The sequence below is a fragment of the Anser brachyrhynchus genome (genome assembly GCF_964034855.1).
Source record: "Anser brachyrhynchus genome assembly, chromosome: 2".
Classification (NCBI taxonomy): Eukaryota; Metazoa; Chordata; class Aves; order Anseriformes; family Anatidae; genus Anser; species Anser brachyrhynchus.
The window spans coordinates 53,192,101-53,215,405 of NC_137695.1; the positions used below are offsets into that span (position 1 = coordinate 53,192,101).

General features: G+C 38.0%; 1 protein-coding gene across 2 annotated transcripts in view; it reads left to right on the plus strand.

Moving 5' to 3' along the window:
* Positions 1 to 23,305, plus strand: part of CDKAL1 (CDKAL1 threonylcarbamoyladenosine tRNA methylthiotransferase) — a 438,076-nt gene that overhangs the window by 155,129 nt on the left and 259,642 nt on the right. For both annotated transcript variants that reach the window (XM_080578147.1, XM_080578148.1), the window contains one exon: positions 6,968 to 7,088. In XM_080578147.1, the coding sequence (XP_080434273.1) occupies positions 6,968 to 7,088 (121 nt within the window). The remainder of the gene's footprint in view (positions 1 to 6,967; positions 7,089 to 23,305) is intronic.

Genomic DNA, 23,305 nt, shown 5'->3' on the forward strand with positions numbered 1-23,305 from the left:
ATATCTGCAGCTTTCTCTGAAGCCTTTTCAAGTCCACATAGTGTGGAAGGTAATCCTTTAATGAAAGAGCTCTGAATTGTGGAGACAGGGCCAAACGTACCACCTGCTATCAGCAACCTGATGGGACCAGTCATTTTGCCAAGAGCATTCTTTTTCCTATGGTGCTGGGACATGCAGACGGGGGAAAATATCAGCAATCCTGACATCATTAGTCTGAATTATTCTCTGACTTGTAAAGCTACCCAGTTCCTGCCTACACCAGTTGAAGGAGGAGTTTGACTTGCACAACATTCCCACTTCTCCTGATCTAGGGGAGGAAAAAATATATTAATTGGTGGCCAGGAGCAGAGCATATGTCTTCCAGTTGGGTTTGTTTTTCCTTTGAGTCTGTTCCCTGCGTTTACAAGAGGCAGGAAATCCCACGAATGACGCTCAGCAGTGTCACCACTACGTAGCTGATGTGCTGTTGGCTAGCTTGGATGGGTTTGGGGGGAACATTCACACAGCAAAGCCCTAAAGTAGGTTAGTGTGGTTGTTGTTTCTGCACTTGTCTGGCAGCATGTGATTGTTCTGGGGAGCTCGAGGATTCCTTTGCAGTCAGTCATGTCTGCTGTGGGACAGCTTATTTGTGCTTCAAGGCCGGCAGAAAAGATGGGCACAAGGGGGCTGATTCCACAAAGGTATACCAGGGCTTGGGGTCTAAGCTAAGTACAGTGTTATAGGCAATTTGTGGTGCATCCTTGCATCTCAGGTGCTATTTTTGTTAGTCCTGCCCAGAGATCCAAAATAACTCATTTAGAAGGTCATTTCTATCCAGTAGCTGCGGGGTTAGAACAACATCAATCTAAATAAAAACTTAATTTAATCTTGTATTAAAAGTTTTGTAACAGCTCCTGATTTGCCTCTTCTTCCTTTATTTTTTTATTTGATATTCTTAGGCTCCTTTCTCTTTAACATACTTTTGCATGTTTCTGTTACTTTCACTAAAATTTTCTGTTTCTTTTTAACTCTCATATTTACTTGATCTTTCAGTTTTTATCACTGCTTTTGGTTCTTCTTTGCACTTCTTCCTTTAGTTTTTATTTGGGCAAATTTGCACCTTTGTTTTCCCTTCAAATTGCTTTGCCTTCCTTAGCTACGCTGCTCCTGTGTGCCATTTTTCCAGTGCTAGTATTAAGGAAAGGAAGCTCTTTATTCATCAAGAAGTGAATAAAGGTGGAAGGAAATGTGTGCAAGAGTACATGATACAGTACTTAGTCCTTTTCCCTCAAGATTCTGGAGAAGATCAAACAGGCAGGGGAGAGACAGCTGGGAGGTATAGAATTGTACGTTGGCAGCCTTGTTGTGAGGAAAAAAAGTGTCTTTCAGGAAATGGTGAACAACCTCTAAATATAATGATGTAACTGGGAAAGGGAAAGAACGAGTAACAGAAGAAGCTGAAAACAATAGGAATTGTTGCTGCCAAGGCTGGGGTTTCCTGCATCTTTGAGGATTTTCTTTAAACTTATGTTTTTGAACTCCTTCAGATATCTGCACTGAACTTTGAAGGTAACAGCTAAGAAATAGTGCTCTGCATTGGGCCGGGAGCTGTTTAAATGGCACACTGTATTTCCAGCGGGGTGAGCAGGGAAGGAGGAGGGACTGTCTCTGGATGCCCTGTTCCATCTTGCAGGCAGATGTTTCTCAGCGGCTACTGAGGGGGGCCAGCCTGTGCATTGAATGAAGCTGGCTATTTTTGAAATACTGCGGGTCTATTAATATCTGACAGATACTTGCAGCACTGGTAGACAGTTCTTAAAGTTAACTAAAGGTGACTGAGCCAGGCCACTTCCATCTGACTGGCAAAGCTGGCAAAATACCAGTTCAGTTTGAATCTGTCTGCTGGAATTGCAGTAGCTTCTGCAGGTCTAGGTCATGGGGGTCTGACAGTAGTCTAAGGTTCAGAGCACATTTAATGTTATAGACTTAAGGCAAAGAAATTTCATTACCAGTTCCCTTCACATGCTTGTATTTCAAGTTCAGGCATTCTCTTATCGTGCTCCTGAAGCACACGCGGCCCACAGAGGAAGGTATGTGTACACGACATTAATATTATGGTACTTTCTTTGTATCCTTTTTAACAAGTGAAAATGAATGCCTTGAAAATACTTGCATTCTGCACAGTGGTTTATCAATCTGACACATTCAAAAGCCTTTATTTAGTCTAACAATAGGATTTAATATCCTGATTTAATTCATTCCAACCTCGTCTTGTGTGGCATTGCCAAGTAATGTGAATTGTGTCCACTGGCTTGTACGTAAAGATGTTTCATTTTTAAGTGAGCTCTGAAAATTAGAGAGCTCTGATTCATTTTAAATTCTTTCTAGCTTGATTTCATTTACACTGCCTGTGAGTGATTTTGCTCTATAAGCTTCTTCACTGGGCATAGTTGGTACTATTCTTAAATTGTAATCTGCATTAATTATCCATTAGTTAGCGAATACCTGCTCTCTAGCATGACCTAAACCTTTAATTAACCTTTATCCATTTTTAATATAATTTTATTTGCTGGTACACTATGTGGAAATAGAGAAGTTATCTTTATGTGAGAAGAGGTTTATGGTACTCAAATGTTTAGACTCTGGTCTCTAAACAGATGCAGACTGGATGACCTGACGAGAACTGTTTGTCATTAAGCTGTATTTCAAAGCTTTCAGGGAGACATCAAAAAAGGATGGTTTGTTTGATATCTGAGATAGAGCATTCATTGTTATTGGAGTTGAACTATGATTAATCAGAAATGGTTTTCTACCAAACGTTAGAAAAAAAAAAAAAAAGAGATTACTCTTAGGTTTGGGACACCTGCTTTGTTGTTATCCAACCTGTTAGGTCAGAGAGAAGGAAGCTTAATCAGATACAGTGCTTCAGAAGGAAACCTTGATTGCAATGTTTTGCCCCTTTCTTAGTTTTGAAAGGAGAGCCTAAATGAGATTTGAAATTACTGCTCTTGCTGTGATGCTTGATGTTGATGTGAGATTAAGGCTGGTCAGGCAATTAAAAAAAAAGTTGTTGTTTAGCCTTTTCCATATTGAAGATGACAAAATATTATTTTTAAGTTTTCTTGAAATAAGTATGGAGGAAAAAAAGATTTACAGCATGTGAAAAAGTATGATTCAATGTTTATCAAGTTATGTTTTATTAATAGCAACAATGCTGTAAACAGATGCTTTAGTGATTACTTAGAATGAAACAAAATAGTCCTTGTATGGAATAAAGAGAAAGGATTTAAGGTCACATACTGTAACAGGATTTCTCTCTCTCTTTTTTTTTTTTATTGTTAAGTGTGTCTGCAATACAAATTACTGTAGTTGGTTATGGATGTGCTGTTTGCTTTCTGGAAGCACTAAACTTTCTGCTAAAGCTCATCTCCTAGTACTGCTGTTATTTTTTGTTTGTTTGTTTTGTTTTGTTTTTAATCCTATGGTGTCTGGAGTGAAAAGTACTGGGATAGTACCATACTTGAGTGACACACAGGTTTCGCAGCCTCATATTAACTTGAAATGTAGTGTCATTCAGAAGGAATATGAGAAAAACTGTAGCCATACATGCTGTGAAAATAAGCTGCTGTGTTTTGTTCCCAGGCTGGAGACACCCTGAGCTGGTGCACTGTGCTGGGATGGGATTTTGCCAGTTTTAATCCAGCTAGGGGGCATCAAGTGACGTTCGTAGAAGCACAGAATAATCAAGGTTGGAAAAGACCTTCAAGGTCATGAAGTCCAACCATCCACTTGACCTACTGAGTCCCATCGCCAAGTCCCCGAGTGCATTGTGCAGTCCAGAGCTGTGAACCATTGAGTGATCAAATGGCAGGTGGTAGCTGAGGTGGAGTTTCTTTCATCAATTAAGAAAGCCTCTGAAGGAGAGAGAGTCTGAGTCTTACGGACCCTAGTGCATTACATTTTACTTGAAAATGTCAGAGGATTTTTTTTCTAACATTTATGGTATCCTACTGAACATCTAAAAGAAAGATTTAACAAGATTTTCTAGACTACTTTAGTGTTTTTTTTGGCCTGTTTTCCTAAGAAAATGGGGATTATAAAGTTGTGCTTCCCAAACAGGTTTGTCATTATATCCATTTCCCTCTCTCCTTGCCAGTTTTTAGTCCTTCAATAAATTTCAAACAGTTTTGAGACAAGTTGCGTAGCCTAAACGATATTCTTTTTCCAGACGTTTTGTGAAAAAGTTTCCTTGTTTAATGTTCCCAGCATGGGAAAGGCAGAGCATGAGCTAAATTCTAATTAGACAACAATAATTCACTGGGCTTTGTGAGGGAACAAATTCAGAGGAGATCAAGCTCCATTGATTCTACTAAGATACTAATTGTTGGGGAGGGCAGTTTTTTGGTTTGTTTTTTTTTTTTAAACTTCATCATGGTGGTCTGACTGTAGTTCTAAATGTAAGAAATTTGAATTTTGTGTGGTTGTTATTTTTAAGCCTGATTATTTAAGGATACTGTAAATTGTTCAATGATATTTTCAACCATAAATCTAAATACATTTTTAATATGGTAAGACAATAAGTACAGTTTTAATATGGTAAGACAATTGAATATTTAAAAACTGGATAAACTGCCTTATTCCAAATAAACTGCACTGTTAAGAAATACAAAAAGAAATGTTCTCTGCTTCTAGTTCAATTTGTATGCCTATGATAATGCAATCACTTTTTGTTATACAAGTAAATAAAATGGTGTCATGCTTGTGACTCCTTAATGAAGCATTAGATTTGAAAATGATTGTATTGTGAGACAATGATATTGCTGGTATTGTCATGAAAAGATAGAAATGAATAATTTAGCAAATGTTAATAGCACAAGTAGCGTATTTCTAAGTTCACAGCAGGATGTAATGAATTTTTTCCCAAATGCAACTGCAAAAAAATAAACTTCCATTTACTGTTCCTGACATCTACTTTTAGTATTAACCATTATGATCTCAAGCCAGTTCTGCTAGCTTCTTCAGTAGATCAAACTTTTGATCAAAAATTTTGTATGCATCTTAAAAAGTCTGAGAAAGACAGTATACCAAAAGCAGTTGCTTATCTGTTGTTACTGCTGTTGCGATAGCACAGAAATAAACCCAGAGTATGAATGCCATATTATTAATAAATTAACTAAAATCTTTGTAAAATAGGTAATGTAGAAAGACTATGACTGATGGATGAGTTAGTTTTGTAAATAGCTGTTGGTAATGGCAGCTAGCAGATTTGGTTGAGCGTGGTTTTCAGTTGGTCTGAGTTTGATATCTAGATTGCAGTGCTAAATGTAGTTCAACTAGTACTTCATACATGCTTTCTGTTCCATCCATCCTCACCGCCTGACCTTTTTAAGATAGTTTTTTTTCTTCAATTCTGTGTAAGGAATATCCCATGTATTCTAGCTGTAGTTACATGTATTATTTTTTCATTATTTCATATTATTTTTTCAAGAGTTTTTCAGCTTCAAGGGATATATGCTTTTTCCCTTTCCTTCACTCCAAGTAGTGGTCATTTTCCATGTCTTGTTAGTTATCAAGCATTGATTTCCCTTGCTGTCTGTTATGGTCTATTCTGTTTGGGCTTTTTGAAGCAACTGATGCAAGCTTTCTGTTGTTTTTTTTTTTTTTTCAGTTGAGGATATTTTACCCAAACTCTTGCAATAATATACACTCAATTACTATTCTTCTTCATTGTTAGATTTTGCTTCAGACTTTTTAGTGAAGACCGTCATCTGTGCTCTTAGAATGTATCTTAGAGTAAGTGGTACAGTTGATGTACTGTTGCAGGCAGCTGGTGGTAGTATCTGTATTTTGCTCTCTGGATATTACTGTTTTCAGGAGAGGAGTTGTGGGATGTTTTTCAGACCTGCAGTCTCCTTGGGGTGGGAGGAACGTGCTATGGGGCTGTGCATATGATCACCTCTGTAAGTCTAGGGCAGTAAGAGTGGGATGATCCCTTCCTCCCTGCTTCAGTTCACTGGTTTTAGCCTCTTTCACTTAGGGTCACTAATGCAGTAGATTTGTTATTTAGCAGGGTCTTAGTGCAGCTGCTCTGCATGTGTCTGCATACTCAGCTGGTAACACAACTCTCTCAATACAAGATTTGTAGGAAAAGAGCAAAGCTGTCACGGTAATATGCCACAGGAAGAGAACAGAGGTTAAGGGGAAAGTTGTCTCTGGATAGCAAAGAATTTGCAAACTAAAATCCCTGATAATTATAGAACAGAAGTAAAATAAACAGTAAGTGCCTCCTCCCAAAGCTCTCTACTGCTTAAAACCCCTTTTTGGCCCTAGCCCATCTGACTTGCTAGAATTTAACTGGGGAAGCCAATGCTGACTGTAAATCTTGCTTGTTGGTTTAGCCATGAACATGTTATCAGGATATACTTCAGAGTACTTCCTGTCAGACTTGTGTAGTCAGGCAGCTTAGACTCAAATATGTTCATTCGCCAGAAAATAAGCTTAAAAAATATTTAGGAGTCATTTGTTTCCTACTAATTTAGTTTTTGTGGAAAAAAATATTTTAATCCTGCCATACTATTTATTTAAATATTAAGATCATAGAATCATAGAATATCCTGAGTTGGAAGGGACCCTTAAGGATCATCAAGTCCAACTCTTGATACCGCACAGGTCTACCCAAAAGTTCAGACCATGTGAAGATGTTGATATTTGATTGAGAATCTTAAAACAAAACTGCTTGGATCATTTTAATTGAATAAACAAGAAAATGCAAGTGTGAAAAGATAATTGGATGAAATAATTTGTTCATTTTAATATGATTTATTTTACCTGTCATTAACTCTTCTTGAATGCTCCAGCTGGTGGAAATAAATTATTACATCTTATTCTCATTTTCAACTTTTGAAGTATAAACACTGCTTGTGAAGAAGAGCAAATCAAAACAAATATTGTACTTTGTATTCACTGCATTTTTGTCCTTCTTTTGAAGGTCATTCTGTGAGACTGCTGGGTCAGAAAAAGGATAATGGAAAACGTTTGGGTGGAGCACGACTGGATTTGCCAAAGATCAGGAAGAATCCGCTGATAGAAATCATTTCCATCAATACAGGGTAAGAATTTTCTAAATTTATAAAATATTCAGGACTGCTGAGGAATTCTGTTTATCTCTTTCTGTAGACCTGGTGTATAACTTCTGAGTTACACAGGAAGAGGTAGGATGACCACTTGTAAATAGTAAATGATTTCAAATGGCATTCTTTCTGGAAAATAAATCTCTGCTTATTTCAGTGCAAGACTTTGCTGTTCAGGGCTGCATTTAGTCACGCAGTCCTCTTTTTTCATCTAACTGTGTCTCAAAAGAAAAAATCCAAAAAGCATTTATTTATTTTTTCTTTTTTTTTCCTCTTCCTTCCTTCCTTCCTTCCTTTCTTCCTTCCTTCCTTCCTTCCTTCCTTCCTTCCTTCCTTCCTTCCTTCCTTCCTTCCTTCCTTCCTTCCTTCCTTCCTTCCTTCCTTCCTTCCTTCCTTCCTTCCTTCCTTCCTTCCTTCCTTCCTTCCTTCCTTCCTTCCTTCCTTCCTTCCTTCCTTCCTTCCTTCCCTCCCTCCTTCCCTCCCTCCTTCCCTCCCTCCTTCCCTCCCTCCTTCCCTCCCTCCTTCCCTCCCTCCTTCCCTCCCTCCTTCCCTCCCTCCTTCCTTCCTTCCTTCCTTCCTTCCTTCCTTCCTTCCTTCCTTCCTTCCTTCCTTCCTTCCTTCCTTCCTTCCTTCCTTCCTTCCTTCCTTCCTTCCTTCCTTCCTTCCTTCCTTCCTTCCTTCCTTCCTTCCTTCCTTTCTTTCTTTCTTTCTTTCTTTTTCCCTTACCTCTTTTGTCTTATTTTTCTGGAATATCACTTGTAATTTACTAAGATCCGTAAACACTTAATTGTCAACCCAAATGTATGAATGGCTAAATTAGATGTATTTGTTTTTTTGCCCCTCTAATATATTTCTAAGAGTTTTCATGCTCATCTTTAAGCCTTTGCTTTGTTTGAATAAACTAGTCTTTGCCTATCAAGCAACTGTAGATGCTTATTTATCTATAAGATTATGAGAATTTTTCTGCTCTTTATTTCTGCTTTTAGGAATTCCACCTGTAATCTCCTTTCCCTTGATGCTTTCCTTTTCTCCACTCCACTCAGTTACCTACCAGTTGGTCAGTTTTCTAAAAACACAAACAAAAGTCCCTCACACCAGTCCTCTTCCTATTTTTCCCATCTTTTTCAATTTACCCAGTAATTTCCCAGCTGGCAAATATGAAGTGTGCTACTCTAGGCATCCCAGGTAGGTGAGAACTTATTGTCTGGAGGACAAAAAAAAACAACACAGTGGTAGACCTTAGCTCTTGTTTTGAATTTAGTCTAGCACTTTCATAAATGTCTCATAAACCAGTTTACCTACTATCCCTTTTCTCTTCCTTTTCTTTACATAATTCTTCCTTCATAATTTGATGTAAAATCTAGTGCTCTATTTAGAACAGAATATCAGTTCAAGACATAATGTGTTTTTTTTTCTTCCTCTGACCGTAAATGTATGGGTGACTTTTTCTTATTTTTGTATTGTAATACTTTTTTAAACTGCAGTCATGCATTGATTGTTTTTGAAGTCTACATATGAGCTCTTCTAGCACAGTTATTTGTAGTGTTCTAAATTTTTCTTTCCCTGTTGTCTTTCCTGTAAATGACTTTTCTGTGCCTGTGTGATCAAAATCCTTTTCATGATTAAAAATAAGCAAAGTATTCTTTTATATTTGGTTATGTCTAAGTTTCAGATGATATCCACTTTTCCATTGATATTTATAACAATCTAATGTAGTAATACATTTCTAGTTGTAAATGTCAAGGTTGTAAACTAATTTATCCATGGTCTTGCTTACATGTCTTTTGATTTCTAATAGTACATTGAAGATAGTACTGGAAATAATAAGTTTTACAGGGTTATTGCTAGCCAAATTATAGAAGTTAACAGAAACAGGCTACCGTAGGGTGTATATACTTACCACTAGGCAGCTGATGAATACCAACCTTTTTTTTTTTTTACAGATTTTTTAAAATTTGTTCTTATCTTTAACATGTTTTCATATTGGTTAAAATAAACAAACAAAAACCCTACAAACAAACAAAAAATCTATTTTAAAAATGATCAAACTGCAGGCCATTAACATCTCCCAAAGATGTTACCTTGGGAAGACCTTTTATTTAGGACATGACAGTTTACAAACTCTTATTACTTTCATTATTGCTGTTATTGCTGTTCTTAGGTCAATACGATATGTATTTTATACTGTAGAATAACCTAAAAAATAGTAGAAGCCACAAAATAGATTTATTTCATGGAGAATCAAGTCAAATATAGACCAGAGTTTGAAAACGGTGAACACACAGGTCAGTTGTATGAGGCAGCTGAATTACCTTGCATCCTATTCTTTATTACGAAGTATGCTCAGGGAATCCTTTCTCTGTTGAAATGCGTGTTATTACTTCCTTATTTCCCCACTCTCTTCTCCTGTGTATTGCAGGTGACTTTTTTGGTTACTAGCACGGGGTTTGAAAATTAAACTGTAGCTGTACAAAGGCAACAGCATTCACTTTTCTCAAATTGGAAAAATACAACCAGTGAAGAACAAGGCACAGTATATGTTATTTGTTGTGATCTGACTCTGTTCATTCTATCAGCTTTGCCTCAATAGTCTGCCTTTGATGATTTTTAGTACAGTGCTCTTTTCTGAGAAATGAATTTGGATCAAACTGGAAGGTCTTAAAATAATGAGAGATACCTAGTTAAAAAATGGTGATTTCCATTTGGGAAATACATTTGTCTGGGACCATTGATTGATAGAGTCCAGGATCAGCTTGAGCAGGGCTGCTCGGTGAAGGAGGATGAGAAGGAGCCGGAGGGTGCCACCAGCCCAGGCAGTGCCCTCACCACCAGGACACCGTGCCAGGTGACCTCAGCCCTGCGGCCAGTGCTGGCACCGGTGGCAGAAGCCATCAGCAGTCCCAGACATGGCAAACAATTAACCAGAGACAGGGTACAGGAGACAGGCACAGGGCTGGAAACAGGCACACTAAATCCAGGGGAGGGCTGGGGACACAGGCCTGCGCCTAACTGGGGCTCCTCGCCCAGAGGGGTCTGGTGGAGATGGCAGCTGGGGCTGGTCGGGGCAGTTAAGGCCTGTTGGTGCCCTCAGGGCTGTGACAGATGGCGGTGTGTTACCATTCAGTCTGGGTCTTAACCGGCTCTCGGCCTTTTCTGAGAGGCTTGTTGGGACATGTGTATCCCTCAGCCCCAAAACACTGGAGTCATTGATGGCTCATGCTAACCCCTTTCCCTGTTCAGTAATACAAATAACTTTATGTATGTGGACACCTGCCAGCTGGAACTGTTCTTCTGAGAGTGCAGGAGGGCCAGTTTATTTCTGGGAGTCTGTAAGCTTGCTGGCTACAAGAATCAGAGATATCATAATAAAGCTGTGTCTGAGAACATGGGCACAGTCGAAATGCAAAAAAAAAAAAATCAAATAAGATTTGATTCTTAACTCAAGATGGTGTCAAATTCTCCCCTGTAATTCTGACTTGGGGCTTTTACTTGTTGATTGTTTCTTCCCTCAAGCATGCAGGAGAAAAAAATTCTTGTCCCAAAAGATTCTGTCCTTGTATACCCATAAAGTTTTTTCTTGCCCATACATGAATGCATGCACACACACACGCATGCATCCCTTTCAATGTTAGTTTTCCCTGGACTGCTGTTGTACATGAGCCTGCTCAGCTGTTATGTCTAATGAATCGTCTGTCCTGCCAAGGGACAAAGACATTGTCTCCTCTAGAGTATGCAGTCATTAATAATAATAATAATAATAATAAAAGACACAGAAAACGCACACAAACTTCTGTGGAGGTAAGTGCTGCACCACCCATTGTGAGGCAGCTCAGGGTTCTCACACAGTAGCATATTTATCCTTAAAACGGTGTTGCTACATCTTTAAAAGGATCCAATATTTGATTTTTTTCCTGAAATTTTTCTTTTAAATATGGTTGCTCTGTTTTCTCATTTAGAAATCCAAGCTATCATTATCTGTTTAATTTACCATGGCAGTTTGTGATTCTGTCAATAAACTGCGACTCCAGAGAAAACCTTGCATCCCAGGAGCAATGTTTCAGAGTTCTTGAGTACGTTCCCAAAGACTCTGTGGTGAGTACCACAGTAGGGGCACAAAGGACTTACCAGACTTCTCTGACACACTAATATACATTAATGAATCTTAATTTTTCAATGTGACAAATACCATAAGGAAGCTTTACTATACCAGTATCCTGTATAAGCTTTAGGTTGACCTCCATAGCCTTCCCCTAATGAAAAGTGTCAATTTCTTCCTATATTGTTTGCTTTTACCCATTATCGCTTAGAAAAATTACTTCAGTATTTTCCATATCAATCAATCATTTATTTTTTTTTCTATGTAAAGGGCAGTTAATAAAAATCCACAATTCTGGCAGAGTTTGGATAGTCGTATTGATATCTAGCCAGTTCTGCAATGATATTAATAGATTGGAGCCTAGAAACAGTGATTTGTCCCCATCTCCCCAAATCATTTTCTGCTTTGAATTAAGGAAACCTAGTTCCATCTCCATCACTTTTTTGTTCATGTCCTAAGCGTGTATTTTGCAGATCATATTGCTGAAACAAGCAAGGTAATAGTAGAACAGCATGTTAAATGCTATTTAGAGAAAAGGCATAAAGCTATTTACTAATTTCCTAATGTGTTTATTCCATCTGCCAGTTTGAAATAAGAATTATAAATGTTCTGAAATCCATTTTGCCTTACAGTGTCATTTTGGTCTATGGAAATATCTTTCTCTTCATGATCTAACCTTAATTAGTGCCAGTCTCATAACCTATCTACCCACTCAGGCAACTCTTCAGTGGGATGAAAACCTGGTTTTCCACCTTTTAATAGAGTAGTTCTATATCCTGAATTCTCTATTTCATAGCTTGGACTGTTAGTTATTGATGTACCTGTGTTGATGTACCATGGCCTTAGCTCCCCTTTGTCCTGCTGCTGTCACCCATGTACGCTTCAAGTATGATTTTATTTGTGCTTCGCCTGCTTAACAACTTCGTTGGTGACGTGGACAGTGGGATTGAGTGCACCCTCAGCAAGTTTGCTGATGACACCAAGCTGTGTGGTGCGGTCAACATGCTGGAGGGAAGCATGTTGACTGCAGGGATACCATCCAGAGGAACCTGGACAGGCTTGAGAGGTGGACCTGTGTGAATCTCATGAAGTTCAAGAAGGCCAGGTGCACGTCCTGCGCCTGGGCCTGGGCAATCCCAAGCACAAATACAAGCTGGGTGGAGAATGGATTGAGAGCAGCCCTGAGGAGAAGAACCTTGGGGTGTTGATGAGAAGCTCAACGTGAGCTGGCAATGTGCACTTGCAGCCCCAAAAGCCAACCATATCCTGGGCTACGCTGAAAAGAATTATACTAAGCAGGTCGAAGGAGGTGAGACCCCACCTGGAGCCCTGTGTGTTCAGCTCTGGAGCCCCCACCATAAGAAGGACATGGACATAATAGAGCAAGCCATGAGGATGGCCATAAAGATGATCAAAAGACTGGAACACCTGTCCTAGGAAGACAGGCTGAGGGAGTTGGGGTTGTTCAGCCTGGAGAAGAGAAGGCTCTGGAGAGACCTTATTGCGGCCTTCCAGTACCTAAAGGGGGCCTACAGGAAAGCTGGGGAGGAACTCTTTATCATCAAGTGGAGTGATAGGACAAGGGAAAATGGTTTTAAGCTAAGAGAAAGTAGACTTAGATTAGATATTTGGAAGAAATTCTTTACTCAGAGGGTGGTGAGGCCCTGGCACAGGCTGCCCAGAGCAGCTGTGGATGCCCCATCCCTGGAAGTGCTCAAGGCCAGGCTGGATGGGGCCTTGGTATGGTGGGAGGTGTCCCTGCCCATGGCAGGGGTTGGAACTGGGTGGTCTTTAAGGTCCTTTTCCAACCCAAATCATTCAATGGTTCTGTGATTCTATGCCTTGGGAAGCATGAAGGGAGTACAGTATGAGTTGTGTGAGCTGAACATGAGCCCACACTAGAAGCTACTGTTGGGTGGGTTGCACATGCATCCACTGAAGTGCTTTCTGTACTCTGAAGTTTCTGCCTTTTTTTTTTTTTCTTCTAGAGCAGGTAAACTATTGTGCTGCTGATGTAGCTGTCTAGAAGAGAAATCTGAGCACATATACAGGATGTTCAGAAACAAAAAGAAGAGAGCTAAGAACTGTTGCAGTCCATGATAAGTTGCACTGGGGACATACCCAAAAAGTCAGGTCTCTGTCCAAGTTTCCTAATTTTCTCAGTCACCTGAAAAGACTGTGAATCCCTTGTAGTCTCATGGTCTTGTCACTTTTTTTTTTTTTTTTTTTGTGAGAGTGAACATGTGTAGTAATGTTCTTAGAAGCTTCTTTAGAAGTCCTTGATGCTTCTTGTTAGTTTTGTAGTATTTTTCTATGCTGTGCTTTGAAGTTCTGTGTTGGTGGTCATTCAGAATGTTTCTAAGCTGATGATGGATCCAAATATAGCAGAAGAATTTATATACATATCTATATGTAGTTCTGCTTACAGTACAATTAATTTTGTGACTCAGGTGATCTAAAATTCATCATTAAACAGATAAGCTGTAGAGTTACTGTCATCAATCCTGACATTCACAGGCAAGAATATTTCACTGGTTATGAATTATGAAAGGTTAAAATTCTGTGCTTTCATCATTTTCTGTCATAAGCAGTTTTTCAGTTTTATGATGAGTTAGGGAATATGAGGATTGAATTTTCTTCAAGAGTTGCATTTTAATTTTATATGAGGTCACATAATATTCTCTCTATAATATTGCATTTCAGCATTTGTTTAGGATCAGGTAATCCTGCCTTTTTTCTTTTTTTTTTTAATTCTGCCCCAAAACGACAAACTTAGAGCTGAAAGTATTTCACCTTATATTTTTAATGTGGATATCTGAAAGAAATATACTTGATTTAGTTAACTTTTCCCACATTCTAAAAATTCGTAGTGCTGCATGTTTTTCTCCTTGCTATTGATGGTTATTATCTAGGTATCTGTGATGCCATTAGATAACAAAAAATGTAAAAAAAAAAAAAAAATCTGATAAGAGATGAAAGTCTTTGGTGGTATGTGTAGATTGATTTTGCTGTAGGTCGTCGTTGAATCAGCACATTTCAGACTGTTCTCGTTATTAAAAGTGGATCAGATTCCTTCTCTTTAATTACTGTTGATGGTTGATATCTCACAGACAAGAAATATCAGCAACTTTCCACATAAGGCAGTAGGTAGGGAGGCAGTGGCATCATCTCAGAAATAAGGGGCTTACAAACAAAAAGATCTGGAATGAATTGTGTGACTCTGTTTGCATCCTCTGATGGAGGAATAATTACTGCTTTGGAGTCATTTGATGCCAGTAACACTGGCAGATGTGTAGATCCCGGTTAGAACAGTATTTATTCATTCGTCAGCCTAAGGTTCCCCAGTGACGGAAATTGAGGTTCTTGGGCATGCTTGAAGAAAAAGAAATTCATCAGTGAAAAATGCATCTAGTTATTAATCTGAGAGTGCTGAAACGAGTTAAGTGTTAACTAGGCTCAGATGCAGGATCAGAGCCTCAGGGACAAGTGACACAGGACTGAACTGTAGTGAACACAGAGTTGGGAGACTGCTCTGATGAATCTACCTTTCTTCAAAGTTTAGACTCTCTCTTTCATTTTTTTGGCAGCTAGAGTAAGTGACTGGCTTTGTTGAGATGTTTTTTTTCCTTCATGTTTGTTCCATACGAGTTGTTCTTGTCCAGTTTTATGACTGCGATGCTAAGCAGCTGCCTTACAGTGGCTTGGGCTTGGAGTAATGACCCCACAATATTCTGCTCTTCTGCTCAAGCGTGTCTGTCTTCTCCAGAAGTTGTGTGCTTTTCCCCTCCTGTTACAACACTACTTTTATATGAGACCAGTCTTACCCGGGCACACGGTTTAGTGGGTGATGCTAGTGATAGAGGGGTGGTTGTACTTGTTGATCTTGGAGGTCTTTCCCAACCTTGATGATTCTATGATCACAGTGACTGCAGATCTACACGGTTATTTGGCACTGTACAGCCCCCTATAAGAAATGGAATGCGGTCATAAACCAGGTGGAAGTGAGTTATTAAAAAAAAAAAAAGTCACTCTGTGCTGATTAACTACATATTTGCCATGGTCCAGTCTGGCTGAAGACCAATCATCTCATATTTAAAAAGGCTGTTTGACAAAGTAGTTTACAGATCAACTAGTACGCAGAAGAATTTTTCTAATCAGGATAGCAAATTACTATTTGGTAATGGCCTTAAAGAGGGACCCTAGTTGTGACTGTTAGATTCCTGACTTCTTGCAGTGGCCTGTTCTGCCTGTCCAGATTTTTGGCTAATTGAACAGTGGAGCTAGATTTTTACCTTTTTATTGCTTTCATCAAACATTGATATCCGTGGGTCCACCTCTTAGATGTGATGTGAATGCATTTTGGCTTCTCTATAGTTGGGATGAGTTTCCTAAGGGCACTATCTGGAAGCCATACCAAAATATCTTTGCTCAGGAAAGGATATTGTTGCTTAAGTCTTAGAGCGTGTGAAGCCTTTGCCCTCCTGTGCTGAAGTTAGTGGGATATTTGAGTAATAGTCTGAAATTCAGTTCAGCAGAACTACCACTATTTCTTTGGCTTTCTGTGTTTATTGATGTGAACTCAAATCTTTTCCTCAGTACAGTATTTTCCCTAGATAAAAATACAAAGAGACGTGGAAAACAGACATCTTTCTGGTATGTGAAAATTTGAATTACCTAATATTTGACCATGATACTTGTTTTTTGTCAACTGCTGAAATACTTTTGTCTACTCAAGAGTCCCGCAATGTTTTCAACATTTCCATACTCTCCTAAAATGCTGCTGCATCCATCTTGAATAAATAGAGAGCCTGAACTACATATTTTGTAAAATCATTGACTGAATACTTGCTTACAGGATGAATTCCATGTCTTCAATGTAATTGATTTAGTTTGTTCATGAATAACATACAGATTTTATGTATTTTAATGTTTAACCCTTCAAGATACTTATGTGTCACATAATACCACATGCTATATTTACTTCAGGATAAATGCTAGGAGCAAACTCCCAAGAGAATATTGTGATGTGATTACTTTGGCCCTATCTTAGTCTAGAATATTTGAATGGACACTTTTCATAACTGTTTAGCTTACCATCAATGACATGACAGAGTCTTATCATGTCAGTTACCCTCAGAAAACATAGGAAGTAGAAATCTTGAAAAGATGGTGTATATACTTTTGAAAGGTAACCTCTCCACCAGAGCTTTTTTGGTTTTGTTTTAGTTGATATTTGTATGTACATATATTTAGATAACAGATGTACTGTACACTAGCCATGTATTTCAACTGTGCATGTATGATGTATCAATCTGTTTTACTCTGGAACAATTCACAAAATAACTTTCATAATGAGAATGATAGGTGGCACGATTGTGTGTACCTATATGGGAAGGCATTTTAATTTTAGTCGTAACATCTGAAAAAGCAAGTATTTCAAACCTTGCAGAAACCACACTGCTGTAACAGAGAGAAAAGGAAAAAGAGTTGTTTACAACAGAAAATTTTAACAGTCTACTTTATTGCCTAAGGTCTCTTTCCACTGCAACTTACTGTAACTTGCATCCAAGCTTATTATTTCCTAATTAGGTATTTAAGTAGAGTATTGATTACAGCCTTTAAAAGATTGTTCTTTTGAAATTATTACTAATACTTTGTAATTACAATATTTCATGTTTAAAGAATGGGATATAAAATACGAGTCTGCTACAATATCTGTAGATGCTATGTGGTAACAATTTCACTGAGAGCATGGAAAAACTGTATTGTTTATCAGGAAGATGATCGGTGTGGATTACATTCTCATCTTACCAACTGTCGTGCTTGTAGTCATTTCAGCATCTCAGACCAGGTTAACTTTCAGTTCTCTGTGTGTCTGTGTATCCCCATTGCTGAGGATATGCCTGCTCACCTGTGCTTCCTGATTCAGAATAAGTGAAAAATACCATTTTCATCATTAGTTTCCTTGAGCTGATTTTGTAAAGGAGCAATTTAAGAAAACAGATATGAAATCAGTCAGACTGGGGCCAGGAAATAATTGTTCCCTCTGTCCTGGTTTGTAGCTTGCCTTCTGTATTGCCCCAGACATCGAAGGCAGTCACAGCTGGTTCTGTAGGGCAGGCTTGTACTTCCTTTAGTATGAAAGAAAAACCTGTAACAAAAACGGTCTCTAGTGTTTGTTTAGGGGTGTTGCTCATATGTTGAAATCAACAGCTGAGGAGTTGCCCCTTTGGTTGTGTTGGTGGAGGCAGCTGCAGTCTCGGTGTTTCTCTTCAGTATCAATCCTGGTCAACTTTGCTGGACTACCTGCAGTCAGCATGCTGACTCCCCTTCTGCTGCTGGGAACGTGGAAGCTGTTGATGCCTTCAATTTCTCTTACAGTTGTTATGTGGTAGTTTTGCCATTTGTACTGGTCTGTGTTATACAAGATTGCTTTGAACAGTGAATACAATGTAGATGTTCTGCAGATGATCCCTCACAAAAAGAAAAATGTTTATACACAATAAGTTTATTATATACCTGTGTTCAGTACGTAATGAGGGTATGTACTTCTTACTATTTGACTGAATTAACATATTTTTTTCTCATGTGGTTTATGATTTATCTGTCTGCTTTGCACACCTCTTCATTCTCATTTTTAGCGTCTTCACTGTATGAAAACAATTCTTTGAACTTCAGTTCTGTCCGTGGGGTTTTAAGTACAGGACTAGTGAAACTCTTTAGCTACATCGCCTAAGTTTGATCACATGCTGTCTTAACTCAATGGGAAAGTAAACCTGAATAGGGTTTCTTTACTTTCCCTTTAGGGCTAGAGCATGATCCCTGCCAAGAGCCATTTTGAGATTGTGTTTTTTTGTTGTTGTTTACTTTGTTTTGTTTTTTAATAATTCAAAGGTCTTCAAAGATTTTATTATTTTTTTTGCCAGCACATCAAATACCTGAAGTTGTGCCATCATTCATGGTATAGCACTTCAAGACTAGTAGTCCTTTCTCTGATTGTGTTTTTCAATGATGGGATTAAATACTGTTTGAATGGAGCTAGGACAAGTTTTTTTTTATTTAATTATTTTTATTTTAATGAACAGCATACATTGTTTCCTATTCTAAGAAATGTTCACTCATTCAGCCAATCCTTCATTAAGTCTATTGACATTTAACACCTAAGACTTATTCCAGTAAATTGTTGTTTGTTTGGCATTATTCTAGTACTCAAGGTGATATGTACTAGCAATTTCATCCCATTTGCTAATACTACCATTTCCCTGTTTTGATGATGATTAATTTTTTTCCTATTTCTTCGACGGTGCAATTTGATGATATGTCAAAGTGCATTGGCCTCTACTCTGCATTATCTGTTTGGCTCCTTACGTCGTCCAGTCATATGCTGTTCTCATGCAGTGAGGTTTTTCAGTGAAGGCAGGACGTACATGTTGGTAAAGTGAAGTTCTTTGCTGTAGGCAAAAACCATTATGACACACTGTTCGTACGCAGCAAGAATTTCTGGCCTTGATTTCTTGCTGTGCAATGTTTTGTGCTCGTACTACTTCTTGAGCACTCAGTTTTTGAGAAATGTGTGCATGTGAACAAGATTTCTTGAATTCTAAAACTAGTTTTTCTGCTTCATGATAACACCCTCTTCTAAGTCTACTGTTTTCTGACTTGAGTTAGAAGAAAACAGTTTTGATTGTTTCCATTTTTGCATATTCACCTCCCTTGTATTATTTCCTTTCAGCCTCACAGATCTTAACTTTTTCTGCATGTAGTACCATAATGAGTTTAAAATTGGCATCAAACCTTTTCCTTACACATTTTGGTAGATTTCCTTTTGCTCTTGTGCATCTCATCTTTAGTAAATATGCTATTTCACAGTTCATTTAGAAGATTCAGGAAGACTCATAAAAGTTGCCAGAAATTGCTAAGGAATTCTCTGAACTACAGTACACCACACAACTTGCAAGTCAGTGAGAAAAACAGCAGTAATCACATGCTCCAACTGCGTCATCTTATTAAAGCTTTGGGCAGCTTCAGGCATATTTGTGCTCCTTCGTCACTAGGTGGCTTCCCACACTGCGCAGCTGTATTTCTGTTAACCCAAAAGGAAGGTCACCAGAATTTAACTCAATCCCCAAATTTTGAGTAAAACCGTGAGGGGAGGAGATGTGTGTGCAGGGAAACAAGCTTGATCTCCTTTTGTGTAGACGTGATGTACAGTTTCCTGCAATTTCAGATGATTCTTTTCAGTACTACATTCCTGATTATCTTGAACAATGATCCAGAAAATGAGACAGCTTTAATGTACAGGAACCTGATAACAGGTTAGCACAGAATATTGTAAGGGGGCTTCCTGCCTGCCTTTTTGGTGGGTGCTTACAAACAGAAGCAAAGAAGTATTTTTGGATAACAGTGAGCTACATATCCTCGTCTGCTTGGATGAGAAAAGATGGTTTTGAAGTTGCATGCAATTTTATACAGACTTATTTCTGATATCGGTATTCTTTCTGAGGTTGGAAATAAGTTTCTCCTTGTTGAGAAAGGCATATTCATTTGCATCCCTTCTCTTAACGCCCACATGTATTTCCTAGGGGAAATCTGGCCAGAATCCTGAGAAACATTTTATTCGTTTCTCAGATTACAATAAATATTGAAAAATAACCTCGTATGTCATACTTATAATTGATATTGTGTTGCCTTCAGTCCCAGCTTGTCACATAGAAAAATCAAAATTGGAAAAACAAGGCAAGCACAAGAGAAGAAATTGTTTTGAAAAAATACCGTCTTTCAGAATGTTAGTTTAAGAAATGCCTATGCTTTTACATACTCATAATTCTGGGTTTTTAATGGCCTGTTTTAAAGTGTTACACAACTTAAGTGTTTGAACTTAAGTGTCTGTGTCTTTACTGCTCAAGAGCAGAATTGGATAACTTTGAGTTGCCTAATATTAATAAGCTCTTTTGCTTGTGTTGGTATGACTCTTAAATGTGAACAAAAATGAAAACATGTCAAAGGATCTGACTGAAGTATGACTGAAGTATCTCGTGTGTCCTTATGGGTCAAGGTAGATTTTTTTTTTTTTTTTGAGAGCTGTCAGGGAAATGCCTTAAGGGATGTGTAAAAAGAGGAATCAGAATTGGGTGATTTGGTAGTGGACACACCTTGTGCTTAGATTTGTTCTTAGGCTTGGGTTAGAGATAATTTTAATTAGAAAAGTTTTCCCTGAATAAGGTGGGTGGGCTCCAAAGAAGATGTTACGTTATTTGCTAAATGCCAAAGTACATGAAGGCAGTTTCTTGTTGGAATCTCATTGACTTGTATGAATTCTTAAGATTCGAAAAACAGGCAGGAAAAAGGTGATTTATCTGTAAACATCATTATGTGATAAAAGTGAAAAATTGCTGAATTAAATGGATTTTTAAACAGAACAAACAAAAAAAAAGAAACTGAAACATTGAATATTAAAATTCTGATTGGCAGGTAGAATAGGTGGCACAAAATCCAATGTAACATGTTGTTGATTATTAATCCTAACATTATTTCAAGTGTTTCGTGTCATTTTCATATGGTTTCCTAATTGTGTTGGGGGGGGGTACACAGACGGATGGTGGGGGGATGGACACTACTCAAAACAAGAAACGTAAAACTACTCTTTGTATTTTAATTCTGAAAATTCTTACTGCTAGTGTTAATAAGGTCTCATGATTTGCATACTTTCTGCATTACTATTCTTGACTGTCACTCTTGAAATGCAATATATTTTTTTAAAAAAAATCAGATTCCTAATTGTAAAAACAGGTTATACTGAATTTGTGCTTCACATAGTTTAATAAAATGTAAAACAGAGCAGATTTCTGTGCTCCTTTTGTTTTTACTCCAAGATGCATTTGAGAAGAGATAGTATTTAAACCAAGAATAAATAAGATTGAAAGGGGCACTTTAAGGGATCCTTGCCCCCAGTCATGGAATTTAGGCAATAACATTTTAAATTTTTGTGGGAACGTAACTTTTTCTCCAGCAGGGGGGCTTAATAAAAAGCTGTTGAAATACTTGCTTTAACTTCTTGAGTAGCTGCTTTAACTTTTTTTTTTTTTTCTTGCACCAAGACTAATCTTATTCAATAAACAAAATATGTGCTTTACTAAATTATCTGCTAGCAGAAATGAGTTTCTGGTCCCTTCAGAGTTAAGATATTTACCTGAAAGTTGCTGCTTTAGGACATGAGGATACTCAGAAGATCCCCCAAAATGCTGAGGTGTGTCTATACTCTTATACTGTAGAGCACCTTGCAATAGATCTTCACCAAATGGAGGGGGGGGAAAAAGGTCTGGACAGGCTGAAAGAAAAGGTAATTTCTTCCTTCCACAACTGTATACCAATTGTGGGATGACATGGAGAGCCATGTCTATCTGTGTGGTTTTATCTTATTTTCAAAAAAGTGAAGATTTGGGAAGTGTCTAGAGACAGTTCCCCTCTGACTGATCCATAGTTTTATTTGGGATCCGTAAGTGAAACAAATTAATGCACTGCACCCAGTGAAAATCTTTAATGAATTTTCACTCTCTTTGCAGAGATTACTTGTTAATTCTATTATTCAAATTGCTATTCTTGTTTTTCTTAAGTCTACTCTCAATAGAGAGGAAATCATGGTAAAACAAGACCACATATCCATATATAGCCTATAACAAAAAAAAGTATGTTTCTTCAGAGTGCTGGGACCTGTTATGTTCCTTTGAAGAGTGAGACTTGTACAAATATTCTGTATTCTCTTCTGCTAAGGAAGAGTTACATCTTACACAGTAATAGTGTAAGATGTACAGAAGGCTTCAGTCAAATGTACTGACTACTGGGTCTAGAAAATCAAGTAATTCTAGGTATGCCTATGTAGTTTGACTATAGTCTATAAAACTTGTGAAAGTAAGAGCTGCCTATGTCAGTATCTCAAGTATAGTCCCTGAAGCTTTTTTCGTAAGTCTGATAAAGGGCTTCTGACTCATCATTACACAAAACATCCTTACAACCATGAAAGGTCTTTATGTATTTTGCCTAAATATGGTTGACAGGGTAGTATTAGCTCCTGTATAACATCATGCCAAGGAGGTAGGTCCTTAGACCTCTGTTGAATCTGTTTCCTTTTATTTCCTTCTTCATGGACTCCTGTTGCACTGCTTAACAAGAATATGAATCCAGATGAAATGCCCCCAGAAGCAAGTGCTTCTTTTATGAAAATTGGAACTCACTGTATGTGGATGGGGGATGATTCCTGTTAATTTCCCTTCTTGCAGACACAACTGCAAGTCCAAAAGCTTTCCTGTTTGCATTGCATATCGTTGCCAGGGAGTCTAGAAATCAGGTTATCCTGTTGGTGGGATTGTGGCAGTATTGCTTAAAACAGGATCTATTCTTATAGATGGAATCTACTTGTCTGATTTTTTTAGGTCAACATTTCTGCCATAGATATATTTGGCTTTGATTTCAGGAAAAAGAAAGGTTACTCATGAGGGGAGAGGTGTCACTTCTTTGTTAAGGTGTCACTTCTTTGTTAAGAAGTGACAGTTTAATTTTTCATTTTAACACTTTATTTTTTTTATTCATGACTAACTACATTATTCCTGTAGTTATGGATGTTGTTGTTTTCAGAATTATTGTTGGTTGCCCCTTTTTGTGGAGATTTTTTTTTTTTTCTTTTAGGAATGACTGGGGACTTTAAGTCAGACTTCTAATTCCTGGTAAAATATTGGCAGATTTAGGTCTTTACTCTCTATATTGAGTACACTGAATGGAGGAAGATGCCTAAATGAATGCTTTGTGCTACAAGAAATATCATTAACTGGTTATTATTAGGCCTCTGAAACCTGATAATATCACCCACATACTTCCATGATAATACTTGTGTTGGTAAAGCACAAAATTTACTGTGGAATTAGCCTGAAAATATGAAGCTATTATATAAATCCCATTACCTTCTGTTTAAAGTGTGCAAAAAACATTTTTCTAGGCTTGTTTTCACAAATAAACATACATTGTAAGCGTAAGCCAGCACCATGCCCTTGTGACAAACACCAACAGCCTCCCGGGCTGCATTAGGCAGAGCATCTCCAGCAGGTCA